A 23,929-nucleotide genomic window follows, 5' to 3' on the forward strand; every position below is an offset into this window, starting at 1 on the left:
GAAAGCAAACAAGGCACCTAGCCAGAACACCAGCGGATTAACACTGTTGTTCAGCACGGACTGGGAGGCAGGTGCTGGGTAATAAAGGATGATACAATCACCTGACTTAAGACAAAACCAGCACTAGAGGAAAAAGACCAGCAGACAGAAAGCCACAACAAGATGGCGGATGGTCAAAGCGAAATAGATTCTAACACCAACTCTTGAACAGGTCACGTAAAGTTGACCATGAGAAAAGCATGGAGATTGCAAATCAATCCCTACTACTTTCAACGACTGTCCCTGAGCCTTGTTAATGGACATTGCAAATGCCAGTCGAAGTGGAAACTGGAGGCGTTTAAAATCAAAAGGCAAATCAGATGGAATGAGTGGAATTCTTGGAATGAAAATGTCCTCTCCTATGTGATACTGTCTGCTGAGCCGTGTATCTAATCCTCTCCTGTGTGTTATTGTCTGCTGAGCCGTGTATCTAATACACTCCTGTGTGCTACTCACTGCTGAGCCATGTATCTAATCCTATCCTGTGTGATACTGTGTGCTAAGCCATGACTTTAATCCTATCCTATGTGATACTGACTGCTGAGCCGTCTATCTATCTAATCCTGTCCTGTGTGATACTGTCTGCTGAGCCATGTATGCAATTCTCTCCTGTGTGTTATTGTCTGCTGAGCCGAGTATCAAATTCTATCCTGTGTGGTACTGACTGCTAAACCGTGTATCGAATCCTATCCTGTGTGATACTGTCTGCTGAGCTGTGTATCTAATCCTATCCTGTGTGATACAGTCTGCTGAGCTGTGTATCTTATCTATACTGTGTGATACTGACTGCTGAACCATGTATCGAATCTTATCCCGTGTGATACTGTCTGCTGAGCCGTTTACCTAATCCTAACCTGTGTGATACGTCTGCTGAGCCGTGTATCTAATCCTACACTGTGTGATAATATCTGCTGAGTCTTGTATCTAATCTTATCCTGTGTGATACTGACTGCTGAGCCATGTATCTAATCCTATCCTGTGTGATACTGTCTGCTGAGCCGTATATCTAATCCTATCCTGTATGATACTGTCTGCTGAGCCGTATATTTAATCCTATCCTGTGTGATACTGTCTGCTGAGCTGTGTATCTAATCTATCCTGTGTGACACTGACTGCTGAACCATGTATCGAATCTTATTCTGTGTGATACAGTCTTCTGAGCCGTGTACCTAATCCTAACCTGTGTGATACGTCTGCTGAGCCGTGTATCTAATCCTATACTGTGTGATACTATCTGCTGAGCCGTGTATCTAATCCTATCCTGTGTGATACTGTCTGCTGAGCCATGTATCTAATCCTATCCTGTGTGATACTGTCTGCTGAGCCGTGTATCTAATCATATCCTGTGTGTGTTACTGTCCTGTCTGCTGAGCCATGTATCTAATCCTATCCTGTGTGATACTGTCTTCTGAGCTGTGTATCTAACCCTATCCTGTGTGATACTGTCTTGTGAGCTGTGTATCTAAACCTATCCTGTGTGATACTGTCTGCTGAGCCATGTATATAATCCTATCCTGTGTGGTACTGTCTGCTGAGCCGTGTATCTAATCCTATCCTGTGTGATACTGACTGCAGAGCCGTGTATCTAATCCTATTCTGTGTGATACTGTCTGCTGAGTCATGTATCTAATACTATTCTGTATGATACTGTGTGCTGAGCTGTGTATCTAATCCTATCCTGTGTGATACTGTCTGCTGAGCCGTGTATCTATTCCTATCCTGTGTGATACTGTCTGCTGAGCCGTGTATCCAATCCTATCCTGTGCGATACTGACTGCTGAGCTGTGTATCTAATCCTATCCTGTGTGATACTGTCTTCTGAGCTGTGTATCTAATCCTATCCTGTGTGATACTGGGCTCCCTCTGGGTTCCCCCTGCAGTCTGTGTCAGAGGGTGGTCTGTGTCGCCACGGTAATAAATTGTGTTATTTCCAGCTTTACAGAAGGACGATAACACCATAGAAATAATAAGAATAATAGACCTCAGTTACCACAAATGTCTACAAGGAAAACTGTTGCTCACAGCAACAAATCACAGCTCAGATTCTTTTAAACAGCTCCAGTGAAATGAAAAGTGCTTAGTAGAGTTGAGCGATACCGTCCGATACTTCAAAGTATCGTATCGGATGGTATCGGCCGATCTTTAAAAAAAGTATCGGTATCGCCGATTCCGATACCGGAAGTCCCATTCAAGTCTATGGGACTTCCGGTATCGGAATAAGAAAAACCCTTTCCTGCCCTTGTACAGCCTCTCTGGGGTCTGTACGGGCCTTTCGGGGGGCTGTGCCGGCCTGCCAGGGGGTCTGTGCAGGCTCCGGTGGTCTGTGCCGGCCTGCCGGTGGTCTGTGCAGGCTCCGGGGGGCTGTGCCGGCCTGCCGGGGGGCTGTGCCGGCCTGCCGGGGGGCTGTGCAGGCTCCGGGGGGCTGTGCCGGCCTGCCGGGGGGCTGTGCCGGCCTGCCGGGGGGCTGTGCAGGCTCCGGGGGTCTGTGCAGGCATCGTCCGATGGGACTACAAGTCCCATCGGGCGATGCCTGCTACCATGACAGTGATTGACACATTAGCCAATGATGGGACAGTAGTAGTCCCATCATCCGGCTAATGTGTTAAATGTAAAAAAAAAAAAATTACATGCTACATACATACAACATGCATACTACATACATACTACATGCTACATACTACATACTACATACATGCTACATTCATACTACATAAATACTACATGCAACATGCATACTACATATATACTACATGCATGCTACATACATACTGCATGCTACATACATACCACATATATACTACATACATACTACATGCATGCTACATGCATGCTACATACATAACACATATATACTACATGCATGCTACATACATACTACATGCTACATACTACATATATACTACATGCATGCTACATACTACATGCTACATACATACTACATATATACTACATGCATGCTACATACATACTGCATGCTACATGCATGCTACATACATACTACATACATACTACATGCTACATACATACTACATATATACTACATACATACTACATACATACTACATGCATGCTACATACATACTACATGCATGCTACATACATACTACATGCTACATACATACTACATGCATGCTACATACATACTACATGCTACATACATACTACATATATACTACATGCATGCTACATACTACATGCTACATACATACTACATATATACTACATGCATGCTACATACATACTGCATGCTACATGCATGCTACATACATACTACATACATACTACATGCTACATACATACTACATATATACTACATACATACTACATACATACTACATGCATGCTACATACATACTACATGCATGCTACATACATACTACATGCTACATACATACTACATGCATGCTACATACATACTACATGCTACATACATACTACATATATACTACATGCATGCTACATACTACATGCTACATACATACTACATATATACTACATGCATGCTACATACATACTACATGCATGCTACATACATACTACATGCTACATACATACCACATACATACTACATATATACTACATGCATGCTACATACATACTGCATGCTACATGCATGCTACATACATACTACATACATACTACATGCTACATACATACCACATATATACTACATACATACAATACATTCATACAATACATACATAGACATACAGTACATATAACATAGAGTAACATACTTACCAATACTTGTCACATTGTTCCCCGAAGCCATTGTCTTTTCCGGAATAAATATTAACATAACAAACCACAAAAATACTCACCCACGATCCGAAGCAGTCCACGAGTGAGTCCCACGACGATCTTGGGTAGAGAACTGCAGCATCAGCTGATGCTGCCGTTCTCTACGGGCTGCAGGAATCCAATGACGGAAGGTAGGTATCCTTCCGCACTGTATTCCTCCACCACTTAAAAAAAAAAAAAGTCCCTAGTCTCACTTTATGCCATTGCTGTGTGGGAAATGTAGTATGTATGTAGCATGCATGTAGTATGTATGTAGTATGTATGTAGTATGTATGTAGCATGCAGTATGTATGTAGCATGTATGTAGTATGTATGTAGTATATATGTAGCATGTAGTATGTATGTAGCATGCATGTAGTATATATGTAGTATGTATGTAGCATGCATGTAGTATGTATGTAGTATGTATGTAGTATGTATGTAGCATGCAGTATGTATGTAGCATGTATGTAGTATATATGTAGTATGTATGTAGCATGCATGTAGTATGTATGTAGCATGTAGTATGTATGTAGCATGCATGTAGTATGTATGTAGCATGTATGTAGTATGTATGTAGTATATATGTAGTATGTATGTAGCATGTAGTATGTATGTAGCATGCATGTAGTATGTATGTAGTATTTTTTTTTTTTTTTTTTTTTTTTTAACATTTAACACATTAGCCGGATGATGGGACTACTACTGTCCCATCATTGGCTAATGTGTCAATCACTGTCATGGTAGCAGGCATCGCCCGATGGGACTTGTAGTCCCATCGGACGATGCTTGCACAGACCCCCGGACATCAGCACAGCCCCCCGGCAGGCCGGCACAGCCCCCCGGCAGGCCGGTACAGACCCCCACAGGGTGCACAGACCACCGGCAGGCCGGCACAGCCCCCCGGCAGGCCGGTACAGACCCCGGGCAGTCCACACAGCCCCCCGGCAGGCCGGCACAGCCCCCCGGCAGGCCGGCAGAGACCCCCGGAAGGCCCGAAATGACGGCGCATCATGATGCGCACACACCGCGCATCATGATGACGTCAGGCCGTCAATCAACTGAACTTCCGATTCCGATGCCGAATTCCGATATTGAAAAAATATCGGAAGTCGGTATCGGAATTCCGATACAGCAAGTATCGGCCGATACCCGATACTTGCGGTATCGGAATGCTCAACACTAGTGCTTAGTGATGGTTACTATGTGGAGTGGGCGTGGCCGATACACACACACACATACATACACTCATTTTTATATAAAGGGTGGGCCATTTATATGGATACATCTTAATAAAATGGGAATAGTTGGTGATATCAACTTCCTATTTGTGGCACATTAGTATATGGGAGGGGGAAAACGTTTCAAGATGGGTGGTGGCCATGGCGGCCATTTTGAAGTTGGTCATTTTGGATCCAACTTTATTTTTTCCACTGAGAAGAGAGTCATGTGACACATCAAACTGTTTGTCAATTTCACAAGAAAAACAAGGGTATGCTTGGTTTTAACGTAACTTTATTCTTTCATGAGTTATTTACAAGTTTCTCTTTGTTTACAGCCATTGACATGTCGCAGAGTTTAACACGTGAGGAGCGGATAGAAATTGTGTTGATGTCTGGTGGACGCAGTACCCGGGTCATTGCAGCAGATTTCAATGCAAGACACCCTAAGCAAGAAATCTGTCACCATTCCCATTTTATTTAGGTGCATCCATATAAATGGCCCACCCAAAAAAGTTTGCCTCATCACTGAACATAATGTTCTGTGTAAACTGAGGATCCTGTTCCAATTTTTGCTTTGCCCATTCTGCAAATTCATCGCGCCGATCTGGCATCGGTCGAGCATCCCTTCGGCGGATATTAGCTACTCACGAATGGCATCCTTACAAAATCCAGCTGCTGCAGCATCTCCACGAGGATGACCCAGATCAGCACGCTGAATTTGCAGAATGGACAAAACACCTTTTTATTTAGGTGTACCCATATACATGGCCCACCCTGTATATAGATTTATACTATAAGATGATAAAGTTCTGAGAATTTGGAGTAATCAGAACAGAAGTTGTTTAAATGTCCAACAAATCCAGAGCGATGCAATGTAGGATGTGTAGCTACCAGCTATCATGCTTCCTCACTTTCTGGTGATGTGTAATGTTTCAGTCCCATAAGTAAATCTCAGTCCTCAGCCCTCCCTCATTGCTTCCATTGGGCAGGAGGCGGTGTTCTGCTGATCAGTTAAATTCTTCCCAATTTTTTTCTCTGGCTTGCAGAGACTACAGATCTTGTGTGAATGTGTTTAATGGTGGAGTAGACGTTTCCTCTCTAAACTCTTCGCAGTGAAACGAAATATTAAAAGTGCCCAGGAAACAGGAGTCGAGGAGAAGAATAAACACTGGTCAAAGAAAAACTTGTGTCGTTTCCTTCAGTCACGAGTGTCCGTCTCTCAATCCATTCTCATCCCTCCCGCAAACAAAGGACCAAGAAGAAGAAAATGAGGAAGAAAACTTTGAACATCTAAACAAGCCGATGCTTTAGGAGGACAACCGATTCCATCAACACCTAGAAATGGAGGTGTGAAGTCTAGCGGAAGAGACAAGGTAACATCCAATATCTTCTCCCCATTCTTGTCTATGTCTGTACTGCACTGGTCATTGACTCCCAAATTATCCATACTGTCCAGGATCACCAGACTCTGTACCTCAATGCATAGTTAGCAGAGGCATTCAACATGATTTCTGAGGTCCATTATGTTCATTCACTATTGTAATGAAACACTGGAAAGTTGTAGAAAACTCTGGAAAGCATGGTCACCAACAATACATATTGCAGGGAAACTTTATGTAGCAGATGTAATTAGCCATTATTCCCGTATCCATGCGTTTTCTGCAGTTTCTTCTGCATTTTCCCACCAGGACGGTTTACTTTGCTCACAATGAGTTGCTTAGAGAGAAGTCTAACCCTTTGAAAAAGAAAGGAACTGATGTTCGTAATTGGCCCCAGAAGCTGCAAATAACCTTAAATTCCATGTTGAACTATATTGATACAGCTGACTGCATGAACTTAATGAGTAACATTGAAGTATTTGTTCAAAGAGCCAAAACAGACTTCCAAAACCAAATGTTCAGCTGTACGGAGAAATGTTGGGGGAGTGGGGGAGGGTTGAGACATATATGACTCAGTGGGATGTTATATCCAGGGGGTATGCGATGGTGTATATTCAATGCAACCAATACAAAAGTGATAGATAGATATATATATACAGTATATATATACACAACATACATATATATACCATATATTATATATATGTACGTATATATGTATGGTTTGTATATATATATATATGTGTGTGTGTGTGTTGTGTACGCTGTGCTACCTTGTATGCTGCATCATTGACAGTGCTACAAAGTCAGCACAAAATCTCAATAAGGTCACATGCACACATCCAATATTTGGTGATTTTTTTTACCCCAGTATTTGTAATCCGAAATCATGAGTGTGTGAAAAATACAGAAGTAGTGACATGTTTATATTATGCTTTTCCTCTGACCGTTCCACTACTGGTTTTGGCTTACAAATACTGAGGTAAAAAACTCACCAAATACTCAATGTGTGCACAGGGCCTAAAGCCAAGACGACTGGTAACATATGAGCAGGCCATGCAGCTGATGTGAGGCCCCTGGAGATAGGGGTCGAGACTTGGCAAGTCCCTTCCCCTTTTAGATGAACTGTATTGTCAGTTAAAGACATAGGGGAGCTGTCCCATAAGTCATAGAAAGTGGTTGAAGTAAAAAAACAAAAGCTCTTCTGTTCTGGGGGTAAAATCGCCACCATAAAGTGGAGCGCAGTTTGATACTATAGAATTTAACCATTTAACCTCTATGAACTATTCTTAGATCTTGGGCCATTTAATTGGACAAATGCTCTCCGTGGTTTTGAGGGATAGCACTCATACCTAAAGCACTGTGCGCATGTCCAACTTTATCCTTGGACCAAGTAATCCTAGGAAAAAAATGGCAGCATGCACAATTTGCCGCCAAGAATCAGATGGCACTCGCCCATCCATGTTAATGGGTCCTTAGAAAAAATCAGACCACACTCATATGACATCATGATCACCCTCTGATCAAACTCTGGTTATCATAGCTGGACCGATTTTCTCGGATGGAGAGAAGACATTTGTGTGACCCTAGCCTTAAGGTGACTTTAATGTGTACCCTCCTCCATGATGTTGCTTCTGATACTTCATCCTAGTCCTCCTTGCTCCCTTCTTGCTGCTGATTGGCGAGTGAGGGAGGATACAAGATCTGATCCCCACCAATCACATATTGCTCGCCTATTCATATGTATTCCCAGAACCATGCCATTGTATGTCTATCCTGACTGAATTATTCCGGGCTTTGTACATAAACAATATGGAAGGCCAATTTAAAGCTGGTTTCAGATTTGTGGATGTCAGAGCTGCGGAGGGCTGCGGAGTTCCTCCATGAAGCTCAGCCCACTGCGACACCTCATCCGTTCAGCTCCGCCTACATCTGCATGAGGCCTGCGTACATATCTTTAACAATCTTTTATATCTTTTATAATAATAATGAATATTGTTATTAGTTCATTACTGCAAGCACTGATTCATGACTTATTGATCAAAGACTGAAACTAAGTAACACATGTAAGTGCAAAGTAAAGAGTAATGGCTTTATGTTGAGGTTTGAAACCAAATCCATATTTTGGTCTTGGTTCTTCTGAAAACACAAGTCATTATGATACCGAGAGACTGAGTTGTAGCAACAACGATTTGCATTGATGCTCAAGTAATAGAAAAAGTAGAATGTCTTATGTCTGACAATCATTAGTGTGTTTCTCAAATACGCATCATTGCCTAACAACTGTGATAAAATATTCCTGTTGCCTTATGTACAGTACAAGATGTGTTAAGTAGACAACCTTATGTATCCTTAATGCAAAGCAATGCATTATCCTGGGTATTAAATGTTAAGTGTGGGTCATAGGAGGCTAAATATTGACTAAACTACTTCTGACATCTGTATTTATAAAGCACAATATCATCTTAAAGGGAATGTCACCAGGATTTTGCTACCTAATCTTAGAGCAGCATAATGTAGGGACAGAGACCCTGATTCCAGCTATGTAAAATGGGAATGGTTGGCGATATTAACTTCCTGTTTGTGGCACATTAGTATATGGGAGGGGGAAAACTTTTCAAGATGGGTGGTGACAATGGCGGCCATTTTGAAGTCAGCCATTTTGGTTCCAACTTTATTTTTTCGAATGGGAAAAGGGTCATGTGACACATCAAACTTATTGAGAATTTCACAAGAAAAACAATGGTGTGCTTGGTGTTAGTGTAACTTTATTTTTTCATGAGTTATTTACAAGTTTCTCTTTGTTTACATCCATTGACATGTTGCAGAGGTTGATAGAAAATTGTGCTAATGTCTGGTGAACGCAGTACCCGGGTCATTGCAGCAGATTTCAATGCAAGATACCCTACGCAAGAAAACTGTCACCATTATGGCGTGCACCTCTGTGGGCATCACCAGAAATGTTACTCCAGTCAGTTTGAGGTGTGAAATCCTACTGAAAGATTCCCTCCATTTTCAGTAGAGAGAGACACACAGATGCATGGCCTTTTTCCTTCTAGACTAAGAACAGGTGAACAAATGAACTCCATCCTTCAGATAAGTGGAGGTCCTGGATGTGGAACTAATAAAACTTATAAGGCATTTATGTCATATGTTAGCTTATAATACCCCTTGTCGTGTCCCAAAACACTATTAATCTGCAGGTATGGGGAGAATCTGCAGGTTAATAGCATTCTAAAGCCATGTGGATGATGCCACACTGAAAGCCCAGGTACCAGGAGGATAAGAATTTTTCTTCCTTCCAGCAGCCTCAGACTCTCAATCATAGAGGTGCAGTCGGCGCTGCTTCAGTCACATTACATTATGGAACCTGTAACCGCACCCCAACACGGTTTGAGAGGTGACTGCACTGAAGCACTGTACAGCGGCCTATCGGTCAATGTAGGGGTACGGTTACAGCCCCCACTCACTAGGTACTGAGTGGTGACTAAAGCCACGACTCTATGATTGAAAACCCAAGTAATAAAGTTAATTCCTCCCGGCAGTGGGGCTTTCAGTACAGCAGCCGCACGACTTTAGAACGAAGTTAAACTGCAGAGTAACTCCATATCTGCAGGTTAATGGCATCTTTTGACATCACAGGTCCCCTTAAAGTTTTAATGCAGTCCTTGGTACTGGTTTAATCTAACAATGTGGCCCTCGGACCAAATGAGTTTGTGTCCCCCAGGGGTATGGAGCTCATTCAGAGGCTCTCCTGCAGGATATGTCACCCAGAGTCAGTTTTATAGAATAGGACCGGAAATCAGGCTAAGTAGGGTCACCGCGCTTCCTGTTTTAGAAAGGTTTCTAGACATATAATTTCATAAAGGACTGCTAAAAGCTTTACTTGTTCTAATATGTTATGCTCAGCTTGTTAAACTTTGGGTTTGGCTTTTTATGAGACATTACAATGTTTTTGCCTATGCCGCAATTATTTCTATATTATCAGCTATTTCTGTCTATTGCAGATAATAGCACAATGAATAGGACTCTAATATTACGTCTGGCAATCTTGCTGGCCGTGTGGTTAATATGTGCTTCTGACCAAACTCAGAGAAGAGCACTTCACAGGGACAATGGAGCTGGCAGTATATCTCACAATGGAAGAACTCTACCTTCCCATAGACAGCATGGACATCTACAAATAAATCAAAATAAATCTGTAAATAGGGGATTACTGAAAAGAAACTTATCACAAACTATGCAGAGGGATGAAAGTCAAACTCAGGTTAAAAGGGTCAACACACAACAAAGGGTTGGTGTGAGGCAACCGCAAGCTAGGATGTTGAAAGATGACAGCGCAACATCTGCACGTTCTAGGACAGCACGTTTTCCATCTACTGCGAGTTCACCTAATATTCTTGCTAGCTTTGCTGGCAAAAACAGAGTATGGATTATCTCCGCGCCTCATGCATCTGATGGCTATTACCGACTCATGATGAGCCTTCTGAAAAATGATGTCTATTGTGAACTTGCAGAAAGACACATTCAACAGATTGTCATATTCCATGAGGAAGGAGAAGAAGGAGGGAAGATAAGACGAATTACTAATGAAGGAAAGATCTTAGAACAGCCTATCGATCCAGCAATTGTGCCAAAAATGATGACTTCTTTGAAACTGGAAAAAGGAAAGTTTGGTATGGTTCTTCTCAAGAAGACTTTGCAAATAGAGGAAAGATATCCTTATCCTGTTCGTCTAGAAGCAATGTATGAGGTCGTTGATCAAAGTCCCATTAGAAAAATAGAAAAACTCAGGCAAAAAGGTTTTGTACAAAAATGTAAAGCAGCTGGTGTAGAAGGTCAAGTATCTGAAGAAGGAGAGACTGGTGGTAGCAGTAGTACGACAAGAGGCACAAATCCTACACCAGCTAGTGAAACTGTCCAAGTCACAGTTAAGAAGGAGGAACCAAAAAGAAATGTCATCCCTACAAGGTCAACTAGAGTTAAAAGTACAAGAAAACCCTACACAGCACCATCCACACCTTCAACCACAGTTAAAATAACAACTATTGTACCTTCCACAAAGGCTACTACACGAATCCTAACTACAGCTTCAAGAGCACCAACAACAGTGCCAACAACAGTTCTTCCCACAACACAAAAACCATGGACTACTAAGTCTATGAGCACTTCAGAATCTCATAGATTGCCTGTCCAAGCTGAAGTAACAACTCGTGATCCAGAAACAGCAAGACCCTATTTTCCTGTGAGAACCGACAAACACAGAGATAGACAGCATGTGCAGACAGGAAAGCACTTTGCTACTACAAGCAAAACAAACAAACCAGTGGTCCATGAGTCCCACACTGTCGCTCCTGTTGTTTCAGCAACCACTACAGAGCATTATACAAAAGAAAACACAGGGCGGTTTGGGGATAACCGTACAGATAGACAAGGCCAAAGTTCTCATGATGTCACACCAACTCAAAAGAAACCACAAAAGACTAAATCATCTAAAAAGAAAGGGGTTGAGAAAATATTTACAAATGAATATGATAAATTTAACGCTGGCAAACCCACAACATCACAAGTCGAAGAAACTATAGAAGAGGTAAATATTCCACCCAGAAAGGAAAAAGAGCAGAAAAGGGGGGAAAAAACTGAGAAGATTGATAAAAAGAAAAAAAAAGCTGATAAGTTAGAGAAACCTCCAAAGAAAGAAAAAACTTCTAAAAAAGACAAGTCCGATAAAAAAGTTAAGGCGGAAAAAGATCGTAACAAGAAAAATAAAAAGGCAGGAAAAGGTGATGAAGAGAGTTACGTCAAACCAGTGAAAAAGACAGTTACCGAAGCCCCGAAAAGATCATTGTCAACATTCCTGCACAACTTTGAAGGCAAGCGAAGATTATTGGTAGGTCTTTAAGGCACTTACCTCAGATGTAACCATTTTATAACATATATTATTGTTCTAGTATTAGAAATCAGTTGATGGGGAGTGCGGGCACATTGGGGATTTCTGGAGGCAGACCCTGGGACTCATAGCCCAAGTATACCATATCACAATACGACCATCACCTCGTCTATGTTTGTTGAATTTGTGGGAGGAGGGGGTTGACCCGGACTCTGCAGTGGCCCTGGGAATAGCACGCATCCTGTATCAGGCAAGAAAGATACTTGCATATCATTGGTTGGATCCTATGCCACCAACATTGTCAGAGCTTAAAAATAAATTAAATAATGTCATCAGATTGGAAAGGGGGGCTTATTTAAAAAGAAATGCATTAAGAAAGTTTTACAAAATTTGGCAGCCATGGATGGAGTCACCGGGTCTCCCCTCGGGCGCACTGGTACGGGATGCGATGTTGGACCAGTTGCTGTTGTGCTTGCGATGAGGGGATGCTTGGGGGGTGAAAATAAAGTCTAGTGCCCTTTGTGGCGAAGTAGATTTTGAGTGGCGCGGTGGGAGGGAGCTGGGGTGGATTGGACCTGATATCCGTGGGGGGCGGGGGGGGGCGAAATATGATGCGGAGTGGCGCGGCTGGCGGGGATGGTTTTCCCGCTGAAATGAGGCACTGATGTATAATTTTGATTTTTGTTTATTTGTGGAGCCATGTTGTTTATAGGCTCAATTTTATGCAAATATCTGTGTTTTGAGATTTCTTCTTTTTATTTATTCTTACACAGGAAGAGTTTTACCCTTTAAATAATATTTGCTCTCAATGTAAATTTTACTAGCTATATAAGATGTCATATTCTTTCTGTATTGATTCCTGAATGTTTAATAAAAAAGATCTGATTCAAAAGAAATCAGTTGATGAGTTTGTAGGGACAGGCTTGTAGTGTTTTGGGACTCATTATGCTGTATGAACTTAAAGGGGTTTCCTCGACTATGATATTGATGACCAAATGTAATGATAAGTCATCAATTTCAGATCATGGGGTTTCAACATCCATCACTGCCATCAAAGCAGCTGATGCAAGAGCAGCAACTAAACTATGGTGTTTCCCTCCATACACTATTTATGAGTGACCCCTGTCAGACCTAATCAGTGGGGTGCAGGGTTTAGGACCTCATTGATCTGATACTAATGTCTTATGCTAAGGATATGTGCTCAGTATCATAGTAGTGGAAAACCCTTTAAGGAGATAATGAAGATATAGAAAAATATTACATGCATAGACTAGATGCCAATGTGATCATTCTTCATCTAGGAATAAATTGCAAGTAAACAAACACAAAGTTAATGGAAGCCATATGGACACAAGTAACTAGATCGGTCTTGAATATAATAGGACCAAAAGCATAGCAACACATTAGTTTGATTAATAAATATAGATTACTACATGTTTTTTTATTTTGTTCTCTCTGAGAATAACTGAAAAAGTTTTACCATCAAATGCATTAATGGTATATTCATACATTATGCCATAAATGTATGTTCTGTGCAGTTGTAACCACTGGGACCACAATTGATCACAAGAACAAAGGTACACCACTCATCAAATGTTTTTGCCACTATAAAACTAAGTCTTACTTAAAAGCACACAATAATTGTTATGTCCTGTTTCCAGAATGAAGCAGAATGTGACAACCTCTGAAGAGTGCCACAGTCCCTGTGTGTTTGTGATTGTGGGGTTCTTTATTACCTGATGCAGCAATATAAAACTAGTTGCACTTTACTAACTTTTGTCCTTTGTAATGTTTTATAGTATTAGGGTATGTTTCCATGTACCGTATTACTTGCGCTTTGGCCGGAGTGAAAAACCCGCTCCGTGCAAAGCCCCGCCCCCTGCTGTCCATGCTGTAATTCCGGATGTGCTCAGTGAACACATCTGGAATCACCGCAAGGTACCCATAGAGTAGGCAGTTTACCTTGCGGAGACAGGGCGTGTCCGCAAGGTAAACCGACATGCTGCGGTCTAAAAAGATGCACCACATGTCCGATTACGTGGGTGTGTCACCCGCGTAATCATGCGCATAGTGGAGACGGGATTTCATAAAATCCCCTCCACTATGCAGGAACATCTGGCCTATGCGGATTAAACGCTGCGGCAGCTATTCCTGAATGTTTCCGGACCGTGGAATCATGCCCTTAAAGTGTCTTATCATTACCTCTGCAATCTTTTATTTAACTTTACTGTGAACGTTATATAGGGGGAAAAAACGTATGTAGTCAGCCACCAATTGTGTAAGTTCTCCCACTTAAAAAGATGAGAGGCGCCATTAATTGACATCATAGGTAGACCACAACTATATTTGGGCATTAACGAAAGTTCACCTCAATATTTTGTTATTTATCCTTTGTTGGCAATGACAAATATTTTCTGTAAGTCTTCACAAGGTTGGCACACACTGTTGGTAGTATGTTGGCCCATTCCTCCATGCAGCTCTCCTCTAGAGCAGTGATGTTTTGGACCTGTCGCTGGGCAACACGGATTTTCAAACCCCTCCAAAGGTTTTCCATGGGGTTGAGATCTAGAGACTGGCTAGGCCACTCCAGGACCTTCATATGCTTCTTATGAAGCCACTCTTTCATTTCCCTGGTGGTGTGCTTAGGATCATTATCATGCTTAAAGACCCATCCACAATTCATCTTCAATGTCCTTGCTGATGGAAGGAGGTTTGCACTAAATGTAGGCGTTTATATGAAAAAGTAAGGTCAAAAATCAATTGCACTATCCAGGAGCCTTACATCAGCTTAATGTCCGATATAAATTATATAAAATATAACCTTTATTGAACCTTTTAACTAAAACAAGACAACCACACAGTGAAACAACCAACCGTGCCACCTACCATGGCCCTAGATAGGAGTCCTATTGTAGAACTACCTGACAGCGGAGGTTGGCACCCTGAACACAATCGAGATTGGTGCCCCCGCTCCACGGCGGCTGTACCCTAAATCTCCTATATACCCCTGGGTTAGTGCAACATACGGTCACTCAATTGTCCAGGAAAGGAGCTTTATAGAGGTTGCCAAGATAGAGGTAGTTGGGTAGGCAACAGAAGAAAGTGCAAAATGAGTGTAAGTGATGCTGACAGCATCTGATTATCTACCTCCTGATGATCCAGTTAGGAGAAACGCGTTGAGATCTTCTTTTATCAACCACCAACCTTGAGTACCCTTTTATCTTCTTACTGTTATCAATATTTTTTCTGCCGCATTTGTCAAAATTATGTTGCTGGCATAATTTATGCCTTCCATACTATTGTATTGCTGTGCTGCCCTTGTTAAGCATCATTAGAGATATCACAGATTCCAAGGGACAGCCGTTGTGAAGCGGGGGCGCCATTCCGCTGACCAGTAGGGTGCCAACCTCCGCTGACAGGAAGGCTTTCAGTCACAGGGAACAGTATAGTTAGGTACTCATTTGTTTTTGCACATGTCACTTTAATGTCTGTGTCAGTTGCACTCATTTTGCACTTTCTTCTTGGCAACCTTTATAAAGCTCCTTTCCTGGACAATTGAGTGACCGTATGTTACACTAACCCAGGGGTAGTCAGGTAGTTCTACAATAGGGCTCCTATCTAGGGCCATGGTAGGTGGCACGGTTGGTTGTTTCACTGTGTGGTTGTCTTGTTTAGTTAAAAGGTTCAATAAAGGTTATATTTTATATAATTTATATCGGACATTAAGCTGATGTAAGACTCCTGGATAGTACAATGGAAGGAGGTTTGCACTCAAAATCTCACGATACATTGCCCCATTCATTCTTTCATGTACATGGATCAGTCGTCCTGGTCCCTTTGCAGAGAAACAGCCCCAAAACATGATGTTACCACCTCTATGCTTTGCAGTAGGTATGTTGTTCTTTGGATGCCACTCAGCATTCTGTCTCCACCAAACACGCCGAGTTTTGTTTCTACCAAACAGTTCTAATTTCATTTCATCGGACAATATGACATTCTCCCAATACTCTTCTGGATAATCTTTATGCTCTCTAGCAAACTTCATATGTGCCCAGACATGTACTGGCTTAAGCACGGGGACACATCTGGCACTGCAGGATCTGAGTCTCTGGCGGCGTAGTGTGTTACTGATAATAGCCTTTATTACGGTGGTCCCAGCTCTATGCAGGTCATTCACTAGATCCCCCCAGTGTGGTTATGGGATTTTTGCTCACCGTTCTTGTCATCATTTTGACCCCACGGGGTGAGATCTTACATGGAGCCCCAGATTGAGGGAGATTATCATTGGTCTTGTATGTCTTCCATTTTCTTATTATTGCTCCCACAGTTGATTTAATCACACCAACCTGCTTGCCTATTGCAGATTCAGTCTTCCCAGCCTGGTGCAGAGCTACAATTTTGTTTCTGGTGTCCTAAAACAGCTCTTTGGTCTTCACCATAGTGGAGTTTGGAGTGTGACTGTTTGAGGTTGTGGACAGGTGTCTTTTATACTGATAACAAGATCAAACAGGTGCCACTGCCATTACTACAGGTAATAAGTGGAGGACAGAGGAGCCTCTTAAAGAAGAAGTTACAGGTCTGTGAGAGCCAGAAATCTTGTATGTTTTTAGGTGACCAAATACTTATTTTCCATCATAATTTGAAAAATAAATCTTGCCAAATCAGACAAGGTGATTTTCTGGATTTGTTTTCTCATTTTGTCTCTCATAGTTGTGGTCTACCTATAATGTCAAGTACAGGCCTCTCTCATCTTTCTAAGGCTACTTTCACACTTCAGGTTTTCGGCGTCAGGCGCGATCCGGCGTCGTGCCGGAACGCCGGATCCGGCAAATGTTTCTGAAAACCGGATGTGACGGATCCGGTTTTCTGCCGGATCTGTCTTTTTCTGGACAGACAAAACCGGATCCGTCTCATCCGGTTCATCCGTTTTTCTATCCGTTTTTTCGACGGATTACGCCGGATCCGGTTTTTAAAATTGACCCTTGTGGCCTTCCGAACGGGATTGGCTACTGGAAAACTATATATAGCGTGTTCCTACAGCCCTTCTTTGACAGGTTGTAGAGGAGAAAGTGCAGGTTGGAGAGAAGAGCAAGTTACTGGCGAAGATGGATGTTGTGATTGGAAATATTTTGAAGAATTTGGCAGATTTTACAGCGGAGGCGAATCGTTTGAGGGTGATTGTTCTGGAGAAGGAGAGAGCGAGACAGCAGCGCATCAGGCATCGTAGACGACGTTTGTGGATCCACCCCATCACAGCCAAGAGAATGACGCGTGGGGTCTATTCTACACTATGCATGGACCTTCGACGAAACCCGGATAAATTTTTTGGATATGTTAGGATGAAAATGGAGAATTTTGATTACTTGGTGGAGCGCATTGCACACCTCATAAGAAAAGCGGACACCTATTGCCGCTTCTCTGTTTCACCCGCAGAGCGTCTGATGGTGACTTTAAGGTAAGCCACATTTATTGGATGTGATCGCATCAGAGCACACTTTCACTGCAATCTTGTTGGTGGTAATTTGTATCTCCAAGTGTTATAGGTCAGTTTTGGTATGTAATGCTGTGATTTAAAACTAATTTATTGTTTTGTAATTCCCCACAGATTTCTTGCAACTGGAGAATCCCTTTCGTCACTGCATTTCCAGTACAGACTCGGGATTTCCACCATATCTGGAATTGTGAAGTACACATGCCGTGCACTGTGGGACTCCTTAGCTGAAGAGTTTTTACCAGAGCCCACAACAGAGAGGTGGATTGAAATTGCTGACAAGTTTCAACAGATATGTCAGTTTCCAAACTGCTTGGGCGCTGTGGACGGGAAACATATCCGCATTGTAAAGCCAGCTGGATCGGGATCTGAATATTTCAATTACAAGAAATATTTTTCAATTGTCCTCATGGCCATCGCTGACGCGGAATACAAATTTATTGCGGTTGATATTGGGGCCTATGGCCGCTCCAATGACTCTCAAGTTTTCAAACTGTCTGCCATGGGGCGTAAACTGTATGGAAACACCTTCCAGTTCCCACCACCTAGACCGCTGCCGCAAACATCTGGTCCACCTATGCCATTTGTCTGTGTAGGGGATGAAGCCTTCCAGCTGTCAGAACACCTTTTGAAACCGTACTCTAGCAGAGGATTGACAAGACCAAAACGCATTTTTAATTACCGCCTCACAAGAGCAAGAAGAATGGTTGAATGTACCTTTGGTATTCTGACAGCCAAATGGCGGGTCCTATTGACTGCGATCAACCTCAAGACAGAAACTGTGGACGAGGTGATCAAAGCGTGTGTGGTACTCCACAATTTTGTTATCTGCAAGGAACCCATTTCCATTGAGGACACCTCTGAAGAAACCACCTTGCAAGATTACCATGACATTACCACTAGAAGTTCTGTGACAGTTTCAGTAATGAGGGACAATTTTGCACTATACTTTATGTCACCTCAAGGCAGAGTACACTGGCAGGATGACAGAGTGTGAAAGATTTGTGCCCTAACCAAACTTGTGTACCTTCTGGACCAACAGTATATACCTTTGCCAACCAAAGTTGGCTATCTTGTCATGGTCTCTATTTTTAGCTTTAGGCCACAGGTGTGTACCTGGTTGTGTTTTATGCAAAGTATTTCACCTTTTAACAAAAGTTGTGTACATTGTTAGGAAATCACCAACAATAAACACAACTTTTTAGGTGAAATACTTTGCTTCAAACACAACCAGGAACACAACTGTGGCAAAAAGCTAAAATTTACCCACAGTTATATACCTAGTTTTGAATACCATTTCACCTTTTAAATACCCTGTATTTAACCTTTTTCGCCGCAGAAAGAAATGACAGACAACCAGTGTAAAATAATTTAACTTTTATTGAAAAATGTTTTTTTTAGTAAACTTTTTTAAAATTTTAATAAACTTGTTTAATAAAACTTTGAAACTATAAAACTGAAACCATAAAACTGGTCATTTTTATTTAAATACACACATTATAATTCTGTGTAGTGTGTGGTGGAAATACTGCTGTAGGGGCTGCGGGACACTTCGACACTGGGAGTGTGGAGAGAGGACTGGGATCGTGGTGGGGAAGGAACAGTTAGAGGTGAAGGTGTGGAAAAAACTACAGAATGGGTGGACATGTGGGAAGCAGAAGAGGTGGTGGGTGGTGGAGTGGAGGGTTGGGCAGGGACTGTAGGAGCAGATGATGTTGATGGCAAGTTGTATGGGGAAGGAGTTTGGTACGGGGCAGGTTGCTGGAAGTGGGGAGATGTCTGGTACGGGGCAGGTTGCTGGAAGTGGGGAGATGTCTGGTACGGGGCAGGTTGCTGGAAGTGGGGAGATGTCTGGTACGGGGCAGGTTGCTGGAAGTGGGGAGTTTGCAGGTACTGTGGAGGTTGCTGGTACTGGTGAGGTTGCTGGTGCTGGGGAGGTTGCTGGTGCTGGGGAGGTTGCTGGTGCTGGGGAGGTGGATGGTGCTGGGGAGGTGGATGGTGCTGGGGAGGTGGATGGTGCTGGGGAGGTGGATGGTGCTGGGGAGGTGGATGGTGCTGGGGAGGTGGATGGTATGTAATAGGAGGGGGAGGATGGAAAGTGGCTGGAGGTGGATGGTATGTAATAGGAGGGGGAGGATGGAAAGTGGCTGGAGGGGGTGTAGATGTAATAGGAGGGGGAGGATGGAAAGTGGCTGGAGGGGGTGTAGATGTAATAGGAGGGGGAGGATGGAAAGTGGCTGGAGGGGGTGCAGGTGGAGGAACTACTGTGGTGGGAGGAGGAGGTTGGGAGGTAACTTGCTGGAGAGCAGCGTGGCATGAATGCATTACATGCATCTGCTGGGCAGGAGAGAGCGTTTCCATGCGCTCCACAACAGACCTGAAAAAGGTGTGGTTTGGCGAAGATCTTGCTTCTGAATGCATGGTTTGCAGAAGTGTCTTCACCTCCAGAATGCTGGAGTTGATCTGCTGATAGCCTGCGGATATTTGCTCTGACAAGACTTTGAGACAGTTCTGGAAAGATGCATTCAGATGCAAGAACTCTGGCGCATAAGTCTTTTCCTGACCCCTCTGCCGCTGCCGCCCAGTACCCGCAGGTGTACTAGAGGTGGCAGGGGCAGAAGGGTGGGGTAAAGGGAAAGCGATCTCCTCACCAGCAGCTTCATGTAATGTAGGCGGCCACAATGCTCCTGTGCTGGTGGATGGGACAGATGGGTCGAATGTGTGGGAAGGCTGGGAAGTTGCAGATGTACCGGGGCGGTCGAAGTGTCCCTCGGTGCCGGTCTCCTCAGGGATCGCCTCAGAAGGGTCCAATCGTGCCGGCTCCCGAGTGCTGCTCACCGTGCTGTGGAATAAAGAGAAAAAAAAACAATTAAAATACTGACATGGTATGGCCCTGGCTGAAAAAATTTTTTACATATAACATTTTTTTTCACATGTGGTGTGTAATATTTACCTTCTGGTGAACATTGTTTCCCGGAGGAACGACAGGGCTTCTGCGTACTTGTACTTGCTCCTGCGTCCTCCAGATCCACTCGGGGCCCGCATCTCTTTATTGAACTCCTTCTTGAAACGATCCCTCACAGACCGCCACCGATTCACAATTCTGTTCCCTGAAACAAGAAAGGAGTGGTTAGTATACAACATCAGTGTTTCCCAAACTCCAGTCCTCATGGTCCCCAGGGGTCATGTTTTCATGATTTCTATAGTAAATAGAAATCCTGAACACATGATCCGTGGGGACCACGAGGACTGGAGTTCGGGAAACACTGGTTTACATCAAGCAACCGGTACTGTATATACTTACGCTCTTTAATCTGGGCCCGAGCTTCGAGGTCCTCCCAGCGGCCCACAAGGAGAGAACAGATTTCCTCCCAGAGTCGTCGGGTAACAATCAGGTCAGCGTGGCGGCGGTCAGCCATATTCCAGAGCGGCTCCCTTTCTCTGACGAGATCGATGAGGCGGTCCACATCAATCCCTCCATCCTCACCGTCAGAGTCGGGAGCACGCTGTGAAGGCTGTTAAAGAAAAAGACAAAAATAACATAATTAGCCTCCACAAAAGAAATGAAATAAAAAGTGCAAAAAAACAAAGCAAAAATATTTATACTTACACGCTGGTGACCGCCGCGTTGCTGTCGCCGACGACCCTGGGAGGCACTGCGAGGACCTCTTGGCCAAGCACCAGATTGGGAAGACTAGAGAAGAAAACAAAAAAAGTTATGTCTTTGGATGTAGGCATTTGTTTGCTGTGTGTGGTCTGCAGAACATTGTTTTCTATATGTTGTGTGTAGTGTGATGTTGTGTTTCTGCGTTTGATGCAAAAAACTTACGAATTGTGAGCCCACTCCAAGTGTCTGTCCACCCCTTCCTTCTTCTTCTGGGAGCTCCTCTTCATCTTGTGATTCCTGTTTTGAAATAAAAGGCAATGAATAGACATATATTACAGAGAAGATGGATTTTGGAAATAAAAACTTACCGTCAAACGCTGACGATGCGAGGGAGGGCTCCCAGAAGATGTGCTGTCCTCTTGCTGGCCAGACTCCATGGCTGTGGGTGGTGTTACAGCTGCTGCCAGTGAAGCCAGTGCTGCTGCTGCTGCATCTCTTGGGCGGCTGTTGAATAAAGAGAAACAAAGGGCCAATGAATATCTTGATATTCAATAGCCCTAGTTTGGAGGAATGGGGGATTTGATAATTACCGTCTCTCATCTGCTGCTGGCCTCCCCTCCTCAGCATGTTCTATTTGCTGCTCCATTTGGGGTGGTGGTGGTGCGGATGGTGCTGCAGTGGTCTCCTGCCTTCTCCTGCGCCTGGTTGCTGTCTTGGGTGGCATGTTGGGTGTGGCTGTGGGTCCCACTGTCTTGCTTTTATATATGTCTTGTGGGCAGAGCTACTGAGCATGCTCAGACCAAAAAACCGGATCCGGCCGACGGAGACAAAAAACGTTACAGTCACCGTTTTTTCCAGACGCCGGATCGCGACACATTGCCGGATCCGGCGAAAACCGGATGAAACGCATGGCCATCCGGCGCGATCCAGCGCAAATGCAAGTCAATGGGGGGGAAAACGGATCCGGCATTGCATTTCGCCGGATCCGGTTTCTGTCAAAAGCGCCGGATCGCGCCTGACGGCGAAAACCTGATGTGTGAAAGAGGCCTTAGTGGGCAAACTTGCACAATTGGTGGCTAACTAAATACTTTTTTCTCCACTGTTCATTAACTGAACTCTTCTTCTTTGAAACCCTCTTCAATTATAGTTTCCAGCAAATATTAGATAAAAAGATGCTATTTCAAAATATGTAATTTTTCACCCATAATTCCTCCACTAGTCACCCATAAACAAGCTGTATACTGCATGTTGATAAACAAGACCTAAGAGTCCTCTCTAAGATATGTGCATTCTTAAGAGTCCGCTCCATTACATGCACACTCATAGGAGTCCTCTCCATTACAAGCACACTCATAGGAGTCCTCTCCATTATGTGCACAATCATAGGAGTCTTGTCCATTATGTGTACACTATAAGGCTACTTTCACACATCAGTTTTTTGCCGTCAGGCAGGATCCGGCTATTTTTAGAAAAAACGGATCTGGCATAAATTTTGGAGAACTGTAGAACCGGATCCGTTTTTCTGCCGGATCCGTCTAGCAGGTTATATCTGTTTCCTGGGGGCTGGCCAATTTTATCTGAGCATGCGCAGACTTAAAAAAACGGATCCGGTGGCTTGATCCGTCTTTTTCTGGATCCGGCGCATACCGGCGCCCATAGACTTTCATTGTGGCAAAAAGCCGGAAGCGTCGGATCCGGTGCTTCCAGCTTTTTCGCCGGAGACAAAAAACTTTACAGTAGCCGTTTTTTCCAGACGTCGGAATGAGACAAATAGCCGGATCCGGCAAAAAACGGATGAAACGCAATGCCATCCGGCGCGATCCGGCGCTAATGCAAGTCAATGGGGAAAATTGGATCCGGCATTGCATTTCGCCGGATCCGGTTTTACAAAAAAAAGCCGGATCGCGCCTGACGGCAAAAAACTGATGTGTGAAAGAGGCCTAAGGAGTCCTCTCTATTATGTGTGCACATATATGAATCCCCTCCATTTTGTGAAAACAGTTAGGAATTCTGTGCATGATGTATACTCTGGTATGAGTCTTCTCCATTACATGATCACACTTAGGCCGGGATCACACTAGCCATCTAAACGGCCGAGTTTTGCATGGTAATACACGGCGCTGCCGCCGGGACTCAGGAGCGGGGCATGCGGCCGCATAGCAATACATGGAGCTGCACGCCCCGCTCCTGAGTCCCGGCGGCAGCGCCGTGTATTACCATGCGAAACTCGGCCGTTTAAATGGCAAGTGTGACCCCGGCCTTAGGAGTCCTCTTCATTAAGTGCATGTAGTGTATTTTTTAAAGAGCTAAGTCCGAATTTGAAATGAGTAATTATGCTGCTATTAAATACTACCCCAGCGTTAAACTACTATTTTTCCAACAGCACCGCCGTCACCCAGAAATGTCAATCTCCTTTTACTACTCAATATATATGCAGATGAAGATTTCCTTCAATCAGCAGGCATGACTGCAGCAGCTGGGCATACAATGGGGTTGTGACATGCACAACCTAGTCAGGAG

At 43.5% G+C, this 23,929-nt stretch overlaps 1 protein-coding gene across 1 annotated transcript in view; it reads left to right on the forward strand.

Moving 5' to 3' along the window:
* Positions 1-6,085: 6,085 nt before the first annotated feature.
* Positions 6,086-23,929, forward strand: part of CCDC80 (coiled-coil domain containing 80) — a 181,894-nt gene continuing 164,050 nt past the window's right edge. Inside the window, exons 1-2 of the mRNA XM_073563495.1 lie at positions 6,086-6,415; positions 10,429-12,311. Coding sequence (XP_073419596.1) covers positions 10,440-12,311 — 1,872 coding nt within the window. The 5' untranslated portion in view covers positions 6,086-6,415; positions 10,429-10,439. The remainder of the gene's footprint in view (positions 6,416-10,428; positions 12,312-23,929) is intronic.

This window comes from Dendrobates tinctorius, unplaced genomic scaffold (genome assembly GCF_039654945.1).
Source record: "Dendrobates tinctorius isolate UK_male_01 unplaced genomic scaffold, ASM3965494v1 ptg000391l, whole genome shotgun sequence".
Classification (NCBI taxonomy): Eukaryota; Metazoa; Chordata; class Amphibia; order Anura; family Dendrobatidae; genus Dendrobates; species Dendrobates tinctorius.